General features: G+C 30.9%; 2 protein-coding genes across 2 annotated transcripts; one reads left to right on the top strand and one right to left on the bottom strand.

Moving 5' to 3' along the window:
- The first annotated feature begins 7,040 nt into the window (after positions 1 to 7,040).
- LOC21400317 (transcription factor MYB41) lies at positions 7,041 to 10,438 on the top strand. The gene is made up of 3 exons (XM_010107664.2): positions 7,041 to 7,406; positions 8,470 to 8,599; positions 9,328 to 10,438. Exons 1-3 carry the CDS (start codon positions 7,271 to 7,273, stop codon positions 10,034 to 10,036), a joined length of 975 nt encoding a protein of 324 aa, XP_010105966.1. The 5' UTR covers positions 7,041 to 7,270; the 3' UTR covers positions 10,037 to 10,438.
- Positions 10,439 to 10,531: 93 nt separating this feature from the next.
- LOC21400316 (remorin) lies at positions 10,532 to 13,902 on the bottom strand. The gene is made up of 5 exons (XM_024171930.1): positions 13,654 to 13,902; positions 12,453 to 12,503; positions 12,161 to 12,248; positions 11,703 to 11,784; positions 10,532 to 10,891 (listed from the first exon to the last, which is right to left on the bottom strand). Exons 1-5 carry the CDS (start codon positions 13,811 to 13,813, stop codon positions 10,697 to 10,699), a joined length of 576 nt encoding a protein of 191 aa, XP_024027698.1. The 5' UTR covers positions 13,814 to 13,902; the 3' UTR covers positions 10,532 to 10,696.
- Between the last annotated feature and the right edge of the window lie 7,354 nt (positions 13,903 to 21,256).

The following is a 21,256-nucleotide window of genomic DNA, read 5'->3' as shown; positions in this document are numbered from 1 at the left end:
TTTGCTACCAAAAATAGGGCTTTTGGTTACCAAATTTTGGTAACAAAAACTTCAAATTCTTGTAGTGATCGAAACACAAGTCTGCCAACACCTTTAAAAGACATTTCATACGGATCTTAAAATATCTTCAATAATTTTTATGGTTTTTCAGGGTCCGTTTAGTTTGCTGATTCGAATTTTTAATTCGAGTTAAGATGTGATTTTATATGAGAGTTTTTTATTGTAACAAAAAAGTTAGATGTGACTGTTTCTGAGGACTTTTTACTGTAACAAAACTCAAATTCTAAATTCAAATCGGTGAAATAAACGAGACCCAATCTCCTTCGGTTTCTTTCTCTCTCTTTTCGTATATTCTTTCTCAGTCACTACTCCTCACCGATGTAACTCCGCCGCTTCTTTGCTTGCCCCCACTGTTTGCCTCAGAATAACTAAATTGGCTTTTAAAGACTTTTGCAAACTTATTACAGTTATTCAAAAGTTCTTAATAATCACAATAACTCAAATTAACCCAAATAATAATAATAATATAATAACAATGATAATGATAATAATAAATAATAGCAATAAAATGATAATAATAATAGTAACACTAGTAATAATAGTGCAATTAAATACTTAGTCAAACAATACCACTTAACAAATATTTAATCAAAAAATACTTAAACGACGCCTAGCTACTAATGCATAAAAAAATATCTATCAACAATAAGTAGAGGAGTTAGGGCTATATAGTTCTAAAGCTATTTACAATGGTTCAACAATATATCTGAGAGGAGTTGCAATTTGAGTCATGACTAGTGCTAGAACTTCGGGTCAGCGGGCCGCCCGAAGCCCGAATTTTTTCAGGCTCGGGCGGGCGGGCGGGCCCAATTCCTGCCCGCCCAAGCAAGAAATTCAGGTTCGGGCTCGGGCAGCCTGAATTTGACATGTCCACCCTTGTCCGCCGCCGTCTAACCACCGTATACCGCCGTCCACCGGGATTTTTTTAAAATTTTTCTGACCATGCCCGAACTGTCCGACCCGAAAATTGCCCGAAAATTGGGTGTGCCCGAATTGCCCGACCCGAAGCCCGAATTTTTGATTTTTTTTTTATTTTGCCCAAAATTTTCCTGACTGCCCGAATTGCCCGACCCGCCCGAGGTGCCCGAATACCCGAAAACGGCTAGTTTTTTGAATTTTGCCCGAAAATCTGAAAACGGCTAATTTTTTGAATTTTTATCCGAATTCTGCCCGAAAACCCGAGTTGCCCAAGGTGCCCGAATTTTTATCCTAATTTTCATGTCCATTCTCATGAAACCACGAGCGCAAGGAAATTCCAAACGATGTCCTGAGTTAGATGCCCTTTTAGAAACAAAGTTCGTATCAGACATAATCCAGTACTACCAAAATTTGGGAATAATAATAATAATAATATCAATAGTAATATGTTATGTTAACATATTTTATATTTTACATTGATTTTGGTTTATATGGTATATGAATATTAGCTTATGTGGTATGTATTATATCAATATTAATTTGTATAGTATGTACTAATATCATTAATACGTTATAATTTTATTGTGTTAATATCATTAATATATTAATAATATATTATGTTAGCATATTTTATCTTTTGTATTAATATTTATTAGTTTATACAGTATATCAATATTATCTTATGTAGTATATTAATACAATAACATATTAAATATTAAGTGAAAAAAGGAGACGTACCCATTCTAGTATGACATTAATGTCATCATGAAGTCACAAAAGAAGGGTAATATCAAACAATGACTCTAAGCAACCACCAGTAACCAGCGAAGTTGGTCTCGGATATTATTAGAACCAGCAGCACAAGTCGCTGGAATGCACACTTGATTGTCTCCATAAAACGAACCCAAAACAAAAAGAGAACATTAGTCAAAACATATGTGAATTTGTTTGGCTGCCCATGCTTTACCTTTTCACTTGAGTTTGAGAAGGGAACGGAGTTTGTTGAATGAGTATTGAAACGCCTTCATGCTTTTAAACTTTCGTATGAGAAATTACTTTTAATGAGACATGAAACAGTTTAATAATTATATCAATACAGCACAAAAGAATACTCTCAAACAACCTTCAAAATATTTAATGTCACATTAAATTCTCTTTATAAGTGGGTTTTATATAATCATTGTTAAACATTAAATATTCTGGAGATCGTATAAAAATATTCATTTATCTTGTATCGATATATATTTATCATTAAACTATTTGATGTCTAACCAAAAATAATCTCAAAAGCTTTAGGAGAAGAACCAAAACCATATTCTTTCTCTGAAAGCAAATCATTACTGCATGTGAGAGAAAAGTTACAAATAAACATATTTAAACATATTTACACTAAACGTAGACAAAACTAATTATAATAATAGAGGTTTCACAATGGTACTCAACTTCTTCTCTATTGATATATGAGATATATGTCTGTGTGTGTATATATATATACATATATATGATAATCCGGTAAAAAGAAGAATAACCATTTGCGTATAAATTACAAATTCAATAAAGAAAAGAGTATAATAAAAGGTCCTAAGTATACTAGAACTTTAGGAAGGAACGAAAAAAAAGGTACTGACCTCTATGCGTGGCCCTGCAGCCCCAACCTCAACATAATGCATTATTTATAGGCTGACAAATCCTAATTCAACATGCAATCCTAGTTTCAGTTTTTTTTTTTTTTTTTGATCGAAAAAAATCCTAGTTTGAGTTGAACACGTAATAAAGTGTCCTAGTTTAAGGAAAACTAGGGAAAATAAAGTCTTCTTAGAGTCCTATCAGACATAAACTCACAAACTAACACAAAATAATTAAGAGAAAATTTTAAGTTTAACCATTATTATTTTCATGTCATTCTAAAAAAATGTCATTATGACCTTTTATTTCTTCTTATTAATTAAATGACACTTATTTATTTTTTAATAAAATAATATAAATAATATTTTTTTACCATCTTTAATGGTATTTTTTAATTTTTTTTTCAAATTATTAAATGCATACGTATTTAGGAGCCTTAATTGTAGACTATGCAATCCTAGTCTCATGATTCATGAATTATAAATTTAAAAATTAATAAAGGAATAATTTTTTTTATATAGTTCGTGTATTCATTTCAAATTGTAATATATATATATATATAAATAACTTAATATTAAAAAAAAATTTAAAAAATTTGGGTAATTCGGGCATGCTCGGGCCGCCGAATACAAGCCCGCGGCCCGTTCAAGGTGAAATTCGGGCTCGGGCGGGCGGCCCAAAAATCTCGGGCGGGTCGGGTTCGGGCTCGGGCAAATCCTCGGGCTTTTCGGGCAGTCGCGGGCGGCCCGTCCAAAGTTCCAGCACTAGTCATGACATGATAAATGACTCGAAACCCGCACAAAATTAGTGAATTTGGGTATACTATAAATGAGTTTGTGTCCTAATTCCATTGACATGATTAACACGATTTTTTAAATGAGTCTTGTTCGAGTTGACATGTTTACCACGAAACATCCAATTTTAACACAATTAACTATATTTATTATTTTACAATCCAATTATGTAGGTCGTGATATAAAAGTTTTTATAGTCTATTAGATAAAAAACAATATGGATTTAGAATTTAGTTACAAACTTTTATTTATTTTTCTTGACAGAAAATATAAGTTCATCAAACACATATTAAACGTGTCACTATTGTGTAAATTATATTCAACATACGAATTTAAACAAGTTAATTGTGTCATCCAAAATAATAAATTTGGCATGTTGGATTGATATTTTTAAAACGCTTAATAAATAGATTGTGTTTAAATGACAACTAATAAATAGATTAAATGAACACAGTCCATTAATATGAATTATCATCTGTAGTGTCACTAAGCAAATTATAACTTAGCCTTTTCCATTGTATCTTAATCATCTTTTCAGCGCGATCACTCTAAAAGAAAATGGCCATAACGATGAGGCTCACCACACCTTTCATATTCATCAAACTCAAACTTTAACTTAGGATTGACAACCTATAATCTTGATTTTCGAATAATACAATGAAGAATGATAAATTTAGGCTCAACGGTTTTTTCTAAAGATTTGATACAATGTAAGCCTAGGAAATAAATGAGCAAACACAAAATATACTGTTTGTAAAAACTCATAGTAAGGCATTAGATTATGAGATGGTATTTAACATAAAAAAATAAATGTTAAAAACAATTTGCTCCTAATATTAGTTTAACTAGCTTTCATATTTCTTTCTTTCAACAAATTAACCACAATAAAGCTCGGGGTAGAACTTTAAGTTTGGGCCGGATCAAATAAGTAGATCCGAAACTTGTCATTATTGGTTTGGTCCCAACATGAACACCCAATGCTCTTATTATATATATTTTCTAATTTTCCTTATAAAAACACAAGCCAACCCAGTCCCAGCCCGACTCTAGTCTTAGCTCATTGAGCTTTAGAGCTAGGTTGAGCTAGGCAGGCCGAATTTTACGGGTTATTAATGTGATATTTGAAAGTTTAGGTGACAAAATGAGACAAGGAATAGTTTTCAAGGGACAACATTGAAAATCATTCTAAATTAATTTAACAAATTATCCTCATTGAAAGTATCAGGTGCACCTCACATGCTCATTCAATCTATTTTTTGACTATATTGTGACAAAAAGATCAAAAGTATAATGTTTGTAAAATTCAAGGGCAATTATTGTGACAGTTAAAAGTTTAGGAGACAAAATGAGACAAAGAGTATTTCTCGGGATTAAAATTGAAATAACCCAAAAACAATTGTGAATATGTTTGGTTAGTGGATTCGTGTCATAATTCGAATCATAGTTCGTAGTTTACTATAGTATTTTCTCTAAAAAAAAATACACGTAAATCAAGAATAATTTTAAATTATAATTTTAAATTTATGAACTAAACATCCATTAAATAAGAAACGGAGAGCAGTGAACCTTAGCCAACCAACAGGTGATGGCCAGAGGGATGCTGCCAAACCAAGCACTTCCCCTATAATATTGTACGGACATAAGGTTTCACCAAAGTTACAGTTATACTCTTCTTCACATTAATGGCATTACTTCCGTTCTATTATTTCTTTCTTTTTTTTTTTCTTTTTGACTTTGTCTTGTTGATATTTCAACTAAGTGCATGTAAAATTATGTAAAGTAGAGTCAAAACAACAGAAGACCATTGATAAAACAAAAACCATTACCGACTTGGACTAATAGACAGTAGTATGTGTAAAATAGATAAAAATTTGAAATGAATTAAAATTAATAAGTTAATAGTTTATATAAATTAATAAATGGGTTAAATTATTATTTTTGTTTATAATTTATTTAGTTATGAATCATAATTTGATAAGTTATGATTTATAAATTATAATTTTTATCTATAATTTATCTGATTATGAACTATAACTTGATAAATTTATTTATAATTTATCTAATTATAAATTATAACTTAATAAATTATAACCTATTAATTTTTATAATTAAAAATTCACTTATATACTTTTTTAAATTTTTTATATCGATCTTATTTTTTACTATTTCCTATATATATATTATCTGCCTTCTTTCTCACAGAACAAACAAGGGCAACTGGCCTACTGTAAAAACACGTAATGCATTCACCTTTCCAAGAACCGAACTTTGACTTTCTGCGGCAAAAGAAGGAAACTCATGATAAAGGAAAATTGAAAAAGACGTTTTGTTTTCTTCTAATCTTTTTTTTTTCTTTTAAAAAAAATATTTAGTTTATTTATTCAAATTTTAATTCGAATTAAGATGTGATTTTATGTGAAAATTTTTTACTATAATAAAAAAATTAAATGTGATTATTTTTTAGAGTTTTATACTGTAATAAAACTTGAATTCTAAACTTAAATCGGTGAAATGAACAAGATCTTAATTCACTCGATGAACAAAATGGATATTGTTTAAACTGTTTTATGAAGTTTTTGTTTTTCTATTGTTTTATTTATGTTAATTTTAATTAAATTTAACGCTAAGAGAGATTGACAATTGACATTATCCATGGCTACTGGTAGTCTTAGTGCAAAAACTCATGAGTAAACATGAGCATTTAATTAAGACCAATTTAAGTAAAACTCCACGAAACAATTTTAGTAAAATCCGTCAGCATACATAAGAATTTAATTAAAATCAACTTTCCAAAAACCTTTCTGTGTTGTACCTCACGTAGATAATGTTTAATTTTTAAATATGATTAAAATTATAATACACTAAAACAAATATACAGAGTCAATAATTTTTTTAAAAATTTAATACCTAAAAACTGAGATGTATCACTAATTTATCTTTTCAAGTCTACTATAAAATTTAAGAAAAAATGATAAATTTTCTCATACGTTTAATATTTCATATTTTTTTAATTATTAAATTATATATTTTTTAATTTTTATGTGATTTTATATAAATTTAGTGAATAAAAAATTTAATTTACGATGGGTTGAGAAGGTAAAAAAAAAAAAAAAACAGAAGAATGCAGGGTCATTTCATGCAATGTCCGTACTCTGAATCTAATTGTCACCGACATTAATGCCCTCTATTTCTCTTCCTCATCTTGCCACTGTTCGTTCAATAAATCTAAAATCCCACTATGTCTTCTCCTCTGAGAATTAAAGAGAGAGAGAGAGGGAAGAGCAGAGAGGAGAGAGAAATCAACTCATTAAATGCTCCTCTGCACACACTCACTCTCTCTCTTGCCAGTTACACGTAATTGCAAAAATCAAAAAAGAAACCCCAGCATTTATAACTCTCTTCTATTGTTTGGACAAGATTTTCCTTTCAATGATGATTCAATTCAATTCTGATCTCTTCTCCCAAAATAAATAAAAAACGACATTTATTGCAATTTACAGCTTTTAAACTCGCCGCTTGCTCTTGTCCTTCTCTTTACGACTTACTCTCCACAGTAGTACCTCCCACACAACAATTATTATACATACATATATGTACATATATATTTCGGATTATCCCAGCATTCATTATATATTATTATAACTTTCAAAGCCTTTAATAACTTATTTCTTTCTCTCTGGTCCCTCTCTCCAATAGAGAGTGGATAGCTTTTAAAGGTGGGGTCTGAGGGATCTTTTATTGTTGTTGTTGTTGGCTTTTGGGAATTAAAGAAGGGAAGGGAGAGAGAGAGAGAGAGAGAGAGAGAGAGAGAGAGAGAGAGAGAGAGAGAGAGAGAGAGAGAGAGAGAGAGAGAGAGCAAGAGAGAGAGAAATATGGGAAGAACACCATGCTGTGACAAGAGGGGTTTGAAGAAAGGGCCTTGGACTGCTGAGGAGGATGAGATTCTTGTTAATTACATTAAAAACAATAATGGCCATGGAAGCTGGCGTTCTCTACCTAAGCTTGCAGGTTCTCATCATCCTACATATATACTCTGTCTCTCTCTCTCTCTCTCTCTCTCTCGCATATTCTTGTTTCTTCTTCTATCTTTGATGGTGGATCTTTTGGTTAGTTATTCTGAAAGCAAGGACTTTCTTTTTGGAAAGTGAAAAAGTTTTGATTTGGAGGGTTTGTAAAATTCTGTGAGTAAGACAAGGAGCTTCAAAATTTAAAGGAGGACCTCCAAATGGGGTAACCTAACACTGTATTAAAAGTATGGCTTTTACTGTTGACTTTTAAGTCATCTGAATGTGTCTTGCGTTTTGGGAGAGACTTTTATCTTGCATGGATTAATATGTACACTTGTGTAAAGTGATCATCATGGCTAGGGTTTAGTTAATCTCTTTAAAGCTCTTGAATAATTTGATGGCTTATTAGGGTGTTTTGCATAATAGTATTACTTGAATATATATATTCCTTTTTTACCTTTCTTTTCTTCTGGCCATGTTTTCCTAGATGCATTTTATCCTTCTTTCATTCTTTTTCTTTCTGTCCTTTGTTGAGTAGCTTGTCTCTGGATTAATGTTAATTTTATATAGTATTCTTCTCTCAGGAGCTATGGTTAGTCACTAATTTTTCAACTTCTTATCTTAATTACTTTGTTGCGAGCAACGTAAAAGATAACATCCCTTTTTATGAAGGAACTTGCCTTTAGCACAGGAAAGCCCTTCTTGAATTTGCTAAAGGAAATTCACTGCAAATTAGCTACAAGGAAACCGAATATTAGAAGGGTATTTGCTAAATAGTTTACTTTTAAACAATTTTCATTAGAAAAATTAACATTTTCAGTTTTGAGCTTCTTAATGTTGTTTCTATTATAAGTTTTGAGATTCTTATTTATCATCTTAGTTTAGATGTCTTTGCTTTGGCCGACTAGTAAGTACCAGATTTTCTCTGTTATTCTTTTTGATTGTATATTTTGCTTTCTTTTCAATTTGTCACATTTTTTCTATGGGGTAATACATATTATATACGTATTTCTGTGGAGTTTAACTTCTTTTTTCTTAATAATAATGTAACGATTTGATATCAGGTCTTCTTCGGTGTGGGAAGAGCTGCAGGCTTAGGTGGACAAACTATCTGAGACCAGACATTAAACGCGGTCCTTTCACTCAGGAGGAAGAGAAGCTCATAATACAGCTTCATGGCATGCTTGGAAATAGGTACTTTTTAGATTTAATGAATTAATTGTTCAAACTCTATCGTGATCTCCACGTGTTTTGTACGGTCAAACCTTGGCTCATTTGTTTACTCGGCAGTTGGACTTGGAATTTAGTATAATGTTAATGGTGTTTGGACAAGGTGCCTTCTCTAACATCAAATAAGAGAGAAAAAAAGTTGAAAGAAATTTAATAAGGGAAGTAGCTATAATATTGTTACATCATACATGGTGGTGCGGGCAATAAAAAATAGATAAATGAATAAATAAATATATAAACCTTTCGTGATAACATATATTATGAACGGTTAAATTACGTCAAAATCATATAATTAAAATAAAAGTGTGACAATTTAATTAGACTCCATAAAAATTTAACAATTAAAAACTGTATCTTATCACTATATCTGATCACGGAGTTCTCTAAATAAGATTTATCGTCTTTAGACCCACATGTAATGTATAATGTTTCAGGAAATCAATCAACTCTCTCCTTTATTGTAGACTAATTGACAACTCACATAAAGCCGGTGCAGATCGTTGACTAGGAAATTCCTATGTAATTATGTTATGTAATTAAAGTGTAATACAAGTTGACTGTCTCCAATATTATTTTAGCACAGTGTACTCAATTAATGCTAAACTGAACTAAATTTTCCTTGAACAAAATAGGCATTTGAAGTTTCAAGCAGTTAAAATCTTACATTCTAGATTGACATGAATCATTTTCAGGTGGGCTGCTATAGCTTCTCAACTACCAGGAAGAACTGACAATGAGATCAAGAACTTATGGAATACCCACCTGAAGAAACGCCTGCTTTGCATGGGAATTGACCCACTAACACACGAACCCTTCTCGTCGAATCACTATCCGACCACAAAATCCTGTCCTCCATCTCCATCCACTCGCCACATGGCGCAGTGGGAGAGCGCTAGGCTTGAAGCTGAAGCTCGCCTCTCGAGGGAATCGTCACTCTTCGGCCCCCAACCTCATACCAAAGCCAATTCCGACTTCTTTCTCCGCCTATGGAACTCCGAAGTAGGAGACTCGTTCAGAAAGCTTAGTAAATTTGGCGAAAAAATTGAATGCCATAGCAGCCCAATTTCTCAGGCTTCTTCGTCGACAAAGTGTGGCTCAGTTTCAGCCTTGACAACGGAAGTTGATCCCAACACGGCGGGGTTGGAAACCACTGTTGGCAGCCAAGTTGAAGAAATGGAGTACTGCAAGAGCTGCAAGTCAAATGGCGAAGATTTCATGGCTGCAGGCTCAGATTCCTCCAGCTCGAACGACATGGAGGATTCGTCGGACACTGCATTGCAGCTGCTCTTGGATTTCCCCATCAACAATGACATGAGCTTCTTGGAAGAGAACTGCAGTGACTACGGTGCAGCCGCCGATCATGCCATGCTTTCGGAGAGTTCTTTCATCTGTCCTCTATGAAACCTTAGGTAGCTTGACCATGTTTTGGGTTTTTCTGGTGTTTCTGTTTTGGTCAAGGTTTTATCTGGCTTGTTTTGAAAATGAAAGCTGTCAAGTGAGAAGGGCTTACTAGGTCTTTTGGTGTTTTTGGGTTATAGTTAGGAGGCAATGCAGTTATTAATTACTAGATTGATCTGTTTATCAGAACCGAGTTTGTTAAGGATTCAGTCTATGTATAGGAGACTTACATATGAGTAGTATATATTCCTTAACTTTAATTTTAGAATCCAATCATGTATTAATATCTCAAATTCAATCTTGATGACATAGATTATATCTCATATTGACATATTATTATTAGTGTTGACCCTGATCATCATCAGTCAAGTACTCTTCTATGACAGAAAATCATGAAGCAGAAACCAAGATCTTATGTAATTTGTTGAAGCATATCAGAACAATTTTTTTTTTTTTTTTTTTTTTTAAAAGAAAAAGGAGGTAAAAAAATTAAGTTTTCTGCTCTCGCGAAACAAACATGTTTTCTGCACAAACTTGGGATGATAATGAACACAAGTTTGATTCTCCACTTGATGGTTTTCACACAAAAAGAAACAGACAAACAAGGAAGTATACACATAAAAAAGAAGAGATTCAAATCATGTCTGAAGAAGGTGAAAGAGTTCAAAAACAACCAAGAAACTTCTTTGGGGTGTTCCCAGTGGCACGGTATTTAGCAGCCAACTCCTCTGCTTTGAGCAATTCTTCCCTACGAATAGCTTCAACAGCTGCCCTTTTCTCTTCTGCTTCTTTGTGAATTAAAGCCACTTTGTTCTTCATTTTCTCTGCATATTCGGCCTTTTTCTTCTCTAATTCTTCCTGTTAATCTCTCAACTAGTTAGAGTTTGTATTTGAAGTTTGAACCATAAGCTTCTAAATATATATGGCACATTCCTTTAAAGGGATAACAAGTACCCTGAACTATTGTTGCATCGCAACTTGGGTTTTGAACTTTCAATTTTAATAAAGTGGACCCTAATTTTAAAATTCCATTACAGCTGTGGTGCAATGGCTAAAGACATCAACTAATTGATAGAAATGCCTCAAAAGTTTTGCATAAATACTCTCAAAACTTTATTGATTGGAAAGTTGGACCTGAATCTTTTTAAATTTGGCATTCAAAATTCTAATTGTCGCTCTTTAATTGACGTCTGATATCGATTGAATTGCATGGTCAAAGATGGTCAAATTTAAGGTCCTAACGTCAAAATTAAAAGCTTGAGTCCAACTTGCAAACAACAAATACTTTTGGTGCAAATTACCCTAGCAAATAAAGTAACAAGAAATAAATAGATACGTATCCCTTCCCTTCTATAGTAAAAAATTCTAGTCAGGTAATCAGTCGAATGTAGACAAGCAAATAAATGTGCAATAAGGTTTAAAGAATCGGTACGAGAATTCTGCAATATCGTTAAAGAATCGGTACGAGAATTCTGCGATATCGTTAAAGTATCGGTATGAGAATTCTTTGGTAGTATATATAAAAAATAAAATAAAATTATATATTATTAAGTTTTATTAAATTTGCACCCTTTCTTTTATTTTAACGTGATTCAGATTAAATTTAACTGCTTCCCTACCATAAAATGCTTCAAATTTGTATATAAAATTCAGACAATAAGATAAATACCTCTTTCTTTCTCAGCTTGGCTTCCAAAGCCGCTTTCTTGCTGTTTTCGTATGCACCAACACTTGAGAGCTTCTTCTGAGCCCTGTTTATGACATGTTTAATCAGCTGAGTTATTTTCTTCTCAGCAGTCAAATCCTTTACACGAAATAATTATAAAAACAACTCCAAAACCATCTACAAATTCTTTTGCCTTCTCAATAAATTATAGAGAATTAATCTGACAATTGGCAAGAAGTCGTTGTCAGAAATATCCCCTTCATCCTGATCCATCCAATCAAAGAAAGCAGCTAATAAGCTATTTCTTATGTTGAGAAAATATTACCTAGGCATGCATAAAAACGAAAGACAAAAAGCCAAAAAAACAAAAAAATAATAATACTAATTTTTTTTTTTTTGCCTGAAACATATAAAATTCTCCCAATGAAAGAAAAGTTTAGGACTCTAGTTAAAAGCCTTACTTGTTCTCGGCCTTTGTTTTCTCACTTTCTTCCCATGCCTTGATATAAGACAACCGTTTTTCTTTTTCAACCTCCGCCAAAGCAATATCTGGGGAAAAAAAACAAAAAAATGAAATTATGAAATGATCATGACCTCTTGAATTGGAGGATTGGACATTGACAAATCCTAAACCATGAGCCATTTTATTCTTTTTATTAAGTAGGATATGCAAAATCCATATTATCCAAACAAATAAAATAAAATAAAAAGGCTATATGAATTATGAAATGAAAATAGGAGAAAATTACATACCTCTATCAATTGAACCTCCAGAAGGTTTTTTGACCAGTGGTTCTGGAGTCTCTGCCATTCCCCCAAAAAAAAAAGAAAAAAATAGATCAAACAACTAAAGGAAGAATGAATTGACGGGAGACCAAAAGAGCTATAATTGCGGGTTATATAGGAAAAGCTAAATTATGACTTGCAAAAACAGTATCATCAGCAATCTTGATATGCCAAAACTATTCTGTGCATAACTGTATAGTCAAGAATGCCAAAACTTTTCTAAAGTGATTCATTATTATCAAGAAAAAAGAAAAAAAAAAAGGAAAAAGAAATTAAAAAGCTCTATAGTCAAGAATGCAACTTTGACATATATCCAAGGGAAAACTATCTTTGGAGAGGAGAAGATCGAGATTCTCTCTTTTAAATGAAAACTCAAAGTTGAATGGCTCTTTTTTAAAGGGAGATGTTCCTTTAGTAATACTAAACCCCTAAATTATTGAATATTTTAAAACACAAGGACAAGACAAAACCATTATTATTTCTTTTTTTTTTTTTTATCTATTTCTATTGCAACAAATTAGCAGATTTTAGAATAATATTTTTCATTGTGGTGTAGGGGGTCATCAGTCACCAGATATTTCTGCACAACTCTACAATTGTGATTATTTTAATAGAAATACAATTAAAAAGTGGAATACAACAACAAATACAAAAAATATAACACACTTCCAGCTCAATTGCCGACAAGGTGAAATTAGAAAAAGCAAAAATGAAATAAGCATATTCAATAAGTGATATTCAACTCTTTTTAAAAATAAAAAATAAAAAAAAAACATAGAAAGTAAAATATTCAACTTGATTTCTACTTGATAGTACTTTTATTGAATATATACAACTCCAAAGACAATCAAAAAATTCAAAACTATATACATTAGACATGAGCCCGACATAAAAATTTATCTCAGACCACATTATGAGAATTTCTCACTTACTAATTATGTTTTTGAATTTTAGAGGATAAGCTACACTCAACTCTAGATTGATAACTTGAAATTCCTTTACAAAATCTTTCCTTTCATATTGATTTTCTTGGCTGCCAAACATGCTACTGCGTTTAATAACACAATATCCATATATATACGTGTGTACGTGTGTGTTTCTATCTATCTATATATATATATATATATATAGAGAGAGAGAGAGAGAGAGAGAGAGAGAGAGAAGTTACTTTCAACCACGGCAAGAGATTTGGATTCTTCAGCCTTGACTTGAGTTGGTGGTTGTGGTGGTGGTGGAACTACGGCTTTCTCCAAACCGACGTCGTATGGGGGCTGAGCCAGAGGTGGATTCAATTCCTCTTCCATATTATTCTTCAGCCCTGCTTCCATAGCTTCTCTTCTTTCAGACTAATAATATCAATTTTTATGTTTTTGCCCTATAGCGGTGCAATAATTCCAACGGATCATTCTTCATTAATTTTGTTTGTCTTATATATACTACTAATACAACCGTAAAGGACAGAATCAAGCTACAGGGCAAAACAACGTAGAAAACTGAGCTCGAATCTTGCGACCGTTCATTTTTAGGAAAGTTTTTGACACTGGTTTGACTGGGCTGATCCGGTGGATGTGCGTTGTCGATAGAGAGATAGCGTGTTAATACCGCGTTCATGCCGACAGGTAATACCGGTAAAATCGGCGCTTTGACGCTGCCACGTGTATAAGGGCGTGGAGAGACTACTGTCTCGTTCGGTATTTAAATTTTTAATTTTAATTAAAATATAATTTTATGTGAAAATTTTTTATTATAATAAAAAATAAATATAAATTTTTATTAAAATTTTTAACTGTTAATAAAATTAAAATTTAAAATTTGAATGGAGTGAAAGGAACATGCCACTGCTACGTCGGCAAAATGTGCATTTTGTGTATGGTGGGAGAAAACGACAAAGTTAGTTGTGGGGTCCACTTTAAAGATTTCCTTGACCTGAGGCGCGCCTTCCCTTCTGTATCAATTTAAGGCTTTCGTTTGATCACGCGCCGTAGCGAACACGTGAAATTTTGCAAATATGGCTTTTCCACTTGCAATTTTTTTTTTACGGGCACTTAATTGCAATTTTCTCTTTCTAATGAGTGTACACATAATGGGATCGTTTAGATTAATTTTAACCAAATAATTATAAATAATTTTTATATTAATAGATTTATAGAATATTATATTAAATTTGGTGTAAAGATAAAATCTTAAATTGTATATTTCCATGAAATTCTTCTTATTTTTTATTTAGTCATTACAATATCAACAAGTCCGTGAGCTTAGGCTTCTGTTGCTGATATGAAAATCTCTTATGGATTTGCCGTTCTTTATACATAAACTCTTGTGATGAGACGTTTGGTTCATAGATTCAGAACTATTCTCATTTTATGTGTGTTTTTATGAGAGAAAATACTGTAGCGAACTACGAACCATGATTCGAATCATAGTACGAATCCCCCTTCTAAACGTCGCTTCTTTATGCATAAACTCTTGTGATGGTTTCGCACAGCTTTAGTAGTTCTTTCACTTCAGGATAAATTCTCCCGTCTATGTCTCATAAAAAGAACTAGCAAGTTGATGGATCATTACTCTGAATAAATAGAATTCACTTTTATACCAATACGTTTTTTTTTTTTTTACCTTACATTGAATAAATAGAATACATATAAATAATTTAGAGTCTATCATATTCACATACGTAAATGATCTAACAACTACCCTTCTTTTTGAAGTAGTTAAAGATATAGTACGGTGGTTCCGTTGCTTTATATATTAATTTCGTATGTTAGTTAAGAATCCCAATGTTTCTTTTTTTTTTTTCAAATATCAAATAAAAATAAGTAAAAAAAGAAATTTTATTTTCATATTCTTTAATAAAAATAATATATATTAATCATAAAAATAATATATATTATATTGGTAAGAATTTTTCAGTGTGAAAATAAAAAAAGTTTGTTACGTTGAAATAGGTCTCCTGATATATCAGATAGAATAAGAAATACCCTTTATCTCATACTACTCCTTCGATACATAATGGAATGCAACGATTTTGGAAAAAAATAAAAATAAAAATAAAAATAAAATTCTAGTATTGAATTTGAAGTCAGATGCTATTATTACTTATTATTCATATTTCATATATCACGGAGCCATAGTTTTCTTTTTTCTGTCAAATTAAATAAAAAATTCATTGGCATCAAGCGTGAAGAAATGCTAGACATTTGATAATTTCTACTCCGACCAGAATAAAAGATCCCGTTAAAGCGGCTAATCTCATGTATATTATTTGTAATCCAAGTATTACCCATCCGTCGGTCGGGAGAGTTTATAAACAAATAGACTAGTATCTAGAGTATTATGAGTGTTTATTGGCCAAAAGGGTGGGGGGAAAAATGTATCGATTAGGACAGCTAGAGGCCTAGTACTTACTTTGAGTTTTTTTATTTTATTTTTTATTTTTTTTACTACTTATAGACCTCACTAATCATTTATCTTCTTTAAAAAAACTATAATAAAGAGATTCTCTAACTATGTACTTTTTAAACAAGGATTCTAGTTTTTTTTAACACACCCTCACGTCGTCATTGTATTAGCATATGTGGCTTTTTAATAATAATTAACCTAAAAATTTTTAAAACGCCCTACCCATATAAAAGAATGAGAATCAAAATATCATGTCACTAAATATTTTAAAAGTTGAGATTTCTAATATTATCCTTGAACAAAATTAAAATTTATGTGTATGTGACAAAATTCGATTAATATCAAAAGATTTGGCTCAAGAAAGTTAATGTCAAACGGCTGAGACTATTCTTTACATAGAAACGACTTCAAAACCAAGTGAGCACAGAAGAAAAACAACTAAGAGGAACCAAAAATAAAACACAAATTGCTTGGGACGTCGACCCACTTGTTTCTAGAACAAAGACCATTTGTGAGCGTCCACTTCACATGTTTGATTTCTAAAGAACGTCAAAGAAAGTGATTGAGATTGCTTAGAAGAAAAACTGCGGCCCCGTTCATTTCGTTGATTCGAGTTTAGAATTCGAGTTTTGTTACAGTAAAAAGCTCTCACAAACAATCACATCTAACTTTTTTGCTACAGTAAAAAGCTCTTACATAAAATCACATCTTAACTCGAATTAAAAACTCGAATAAACGAACTAAACGGGCCCTGAGTCTCCTCTTTACTGAAAAAATGGTTATTACACTACTTAAATAAAGGAAAAACTAAGCTAACTAATAACAAGTTGAACCAATCAGAAAATGTCACGTGTAAATCTTGTTACAAGTCTAACTAAAGCAGCTGACTGAATCAATACTCCTAACATCACAACATCATGAAGAGGCTACTCTTTACCCGTGAAGAATCCAAGAAAAATTGTTTTTGAAACAACGTCCTCGGCAATAGAACAATTGGATAGTCATTCTTGGCCTAACAAATCTCATTGTCAAGGACGTCAATCTTAAATCTCTCATATCCATATAGTCTAGCCTTTGAATCCTCACAACTCTCATTCTTTTTACATACTCATTTTTAATAAAATATTTTATTACTAATTACCCATTGACAAAATTACTTTTAAAAATAATAGTATTTAAAAGAAATACTCATTACACATCACACCTTAAGAAAATTACTGCCTTTTTAAAAATTATTGTTTATAAATGGTTTTTTGAGAAAATGAATAAAAACTCCACAAACTGATTTTTGAGAAAATGAATTACCTAAGTTTTTTTTTTTTTTTTTTTAAGCAAGTATATACGGTTTTGTTTTCATGAGAAGCCATATATCTTTTTAAGAGTAAAAAAAAAAGATGAAGATTTTGAATTTTAACTAGTAAAAATAATACAATTCAGTAGTAGGGACTTTTCTGTGATTTTAAAAGAGTGTAATAAGCAAAATGAGGATGATTTAAGATTATGTGTTTGAAAAGTAGAATATGGAGTTATTTTGTAGGGCTTTTTTGGATCTTAGGAGGGGTGTAAAACAGGCTTCGAAAATATTTTTCCTATCATTCATCAATATAAATGCGAAATAGGATCAATTTTATGAAAATTTAAGTTTAATTCAATTTATCTCTAAATTTGCTAGTCCAAATTGATAAGCAGTGGTAGCTAGTCCAAATTGATAAGCTCTCTCTCTCTCTCTCTCTCTCTCTCTCTCTCTCTCTCTCTCTATTTTTAAAGCTACAATTATCCATCTTAATTTCATCTTTTTTTTGTTTTACTAAACTTCATATATTATGTCTTTATCTCGAATAAAAATTCGTATTTTGTGTGTGAGTAGTCATTTTCTAATTATAAATGCCTAAAAAATATTTCAAATATTCTTAGAAATAAAAATAATTATTAATATCATAAAATAACATAATGGTATTTGAATTCAAATAAAAAAATATAGGATTGATTTACTCTATTGACGCTCCAAAAATCACTAGTCTAAAATAAGAAGTAGGGATTTTGTGTGATACAAAAAATATAGAAACATATTTTGGCCCATCTCAATATTTTTAATATACAAAACAAATTCTTACATTTCTATTAGGCACATGATGGTTTTGATATTATTCCTATAACTAACATTGACGAACTAATTTAAATTAAATATAAAACGTGAGATTTTTATAATATAGTAGGATAAAATACTCTATCAGTTGGTTTTGTTTTGAATGGTAAAATTTATATATGATTATATTAACTATATATATATTAATTTTATTGTAATTTTGACTAAATTAAACATTCAAAAACATGTAAGGTAGTTTACTTAAAAAGCTCCCACTAGAGATATAACAAGTAAATAGTGTAATCATTAAGGGGAAAAAAAGAAAGTAAATAGTGAACTAGCTCTTATGGACTTTATTTTTCGGTTTAGTCAAAAGCTTTTACCACTACTTGAGCTTTTGCATGGGAAACCCGTGGGGTCTTGACCACAAAGGTGTCTAGCATGGGATAATTAGCTTTTAGCTTTTATGGAGTATTCCTAAAAAAATTAAACCAAATAAAAAAAAATGCATCTTTTTGAGTTATGAAACTGTGAACGAAGGAGAAAATAAAGGTTTTGTTTATTTCATTAATTTGAGTTTTTAATTTTAAGTTTTTATAGTTAAAAGTTTTTAAAAAAATATCACATCTACTTTTGTTTGTTATGGTTAAAAACTCTCAAAAAAATATTATATCACAATTTAAATTAAAAATTTAAATTCGTAAAATGAATGAGGTTAAAAAAACTCTTAAATTTAGGGACTTTCTCCTATAAGGTTAGTCCGTGACACATCAAATTGAAAAAAAAAAATATATATATATATATATATAGAAAAAACAAATTTTTATATGAATTTAACTGCTAAAATTATAAATATACGTTTATATTTTCTTCTGATCCTACTAAAAAATGGTAGAAAAGCATGGATGAAAATGCACGCGCTATGAAAAGCGTCCCGTAGCATCTGAAAGCATGTTTGGGTGTTTATGAGCCTCTTTGATTGATGTGGGGGCCGGTCACCATGTGAGTTGGGCCTACTGCTTACGGAATCGCATTCAGCTTAAGGGGAAAAAAAAAAAAAAGGAGCTCAAAGTATCGCATTCATATTTCATGCTGTCATTCGTATGCTTTGTCTCGGCCATAAGCATAACATGCACCAATGCTGTTAAACTCAACTCCAATCGCTTTTGATTTCTATGCATTTTCAGTTTGCGAATTTAAATTTTTAATTTGAGTTAAAATGTAATTTTATAAGTAAATTTTTTACTGTAGCAGAAAAAAATTAAATGTGACTTTTTATAAGAATTTTTAACTGTAATAAAACTGAAATTGAAAAATCGAATCGGTAAAATAACGAGATTAAAGATTTCTTTTAATTTGAGTTAAAAACTATTATTTATTATTTATTATTATAAGTAATGTAGATTATTATTATTATTAGTAATATCCTAAAAGTGCCAGTTAACAAAAGTAAACACCTTTTCTAACCTTTTTTTTCAACAAAACATGGAATATTAGTCATTAGACACGTTTAAAGGAGGCAAATCCATTGCACTTTTGCTGTTGCTGTTCTGTAATGGCTTATCAAGGACGTTTGTTATACTAATCAACATAGTCGTCGTTCTCTTTTACCTTTGTTTTTAATCATACAATGCATCAAGTAGATGTTTTGCACAGCTTAAAGATAAAACTTTCTACCAAAAAAAAAAAAGAAAACTTAAAGATAAAAGTTCTTAAAAAAAGATGAGACTAGACGCGTTTGGAACTCGTTCTAAAATAATTTTATTTTTTTGTATGAAAATGAAAATGAAAACGTTTTCACTCTCAGACATAAATTATTTTTTAAAATGTGTTTGGTAGTTTTATCAAGAGATTATTTTCAACATAAAAAAACTCATTAATGTCTCTCTCTCTGCTCCAGAGAGGAGAAAATGAAAACAAAAAATGAAAAATGACTAAAAGTTATTTTCTATTTCTCTCTCATTTTACACTAAACTAAAAAATCGTTTTCATTTCTATTTTTTATCTTTATTGCGCCAAACGCTGTTTTAAAAACGTTTTCATTTTTTTTCTCAAAAAACATAAAAAATAAAAATGAGATCAATTCTAAACATGGCCTACTTATCTAGAGAAAAAAAAAATGAAACTATTTAAACCTTAAACTTCAAAAAAGAGGAATAAATTGCACGCCTCTTCCTCTAAAAAATATGAAATAAAAGAGATAGATAAAAAAAGTGTATTTTAATATTTACTCTCTTATAATGGATTATTCGAAGGTTTGACAAATTATTATTCTTTTTTCCTTCCTTCTCAATCTCAATTAGGTGAATATGCTCTCCAATCTCCCCATTAGAAAAATAAAAAAGTAGATTATTAATCCCTACAATTAATAGCATGAAGATTAAATTATTTGCCTTAGTTTCTAAGTATTATTAAAAACAAAAGAAAGAAGAAGAGGCGTAATAAGGTTATTTTCTTTTTAGGGAGATTTTTTTGGTACTCTTAGTGTACCAGTAGGTCAAGTTTTTTTAACTGTTAAATTTGCATACTTTTTAACTCTTACGATCTCGTTCAATTTACCGATTTAAGTTTTCAGTTTTAAGTTTTTACAGTTAAAAGCTATTATAAAATGTCACATCTAATTTTTCTGCTATAATTAAAAGCTCTTAAAAAATATCACATCTCAGCTTGAATTAAAAACTCAAATTTATAAAGCGAAAGAGACCTCCGTGATTTTATATAAATATGACAGAACAAATGTTTGACATATCAAAAAAGATTCATTCTTTTTATTAAATGGATAAATTTTATATTTTCTTGTTCTAACGTTGTTAATGGTTTAGGAACGGATGAAAATACCCAAAAGAAAAATGCATGGATTGTTGGTTAACGTTTGGTTCATAAATTTAAAATTATGATTCAGAATTATTCTCATTTTACATATATTTTTTATAAAAAAAAATACTATAAAAAATCATAACTTATAATTTAAAATTATAAACGAATAGAAAAAACAAACGTGCCCTTAGATTCAACAACCGGTCATATGGGACCAGCTACTCTTGTATCTAGTGCTGGAACTTTAGACGGGCCGCCCGCGACCGCCCGAAAAGCCCGAGGATTTGCCCAAGCCCGAACCCAACACGCCCGAGATTTTTGGGCCACCTGCCCGAGCCCGAATTTCACCTTGAACGGGCCGCGGGCTTGTATTCGGCGGCCCGAGCCCACCCGAATTGCCTGAATTTTTTAAACTTTTTTTTAATATTAAGTTATTTATATATATATTAGTATTACAATTTATATATAT

The sequence above is a fragment of the Morus notabilis genome, unplaced genomic scaffold (assembly GCF_000414095.1).
Source record: "Morus notabilis unplaced genomic scaffold, ASM41409v2 Scaffold902, whole genome shotgun sequence".
Lineage (NCBI taxonomy): Eukaryota > Viridiplantae > Streptophyta > Magnoliopsida > Rosales > Moraceae > Morus > Morus notabilis.
The sequence above is the reverse complement of the archived record's forward strand: the minus strand, read 5'-3'. Positions and strand labels throughout refer to the sequence as shown.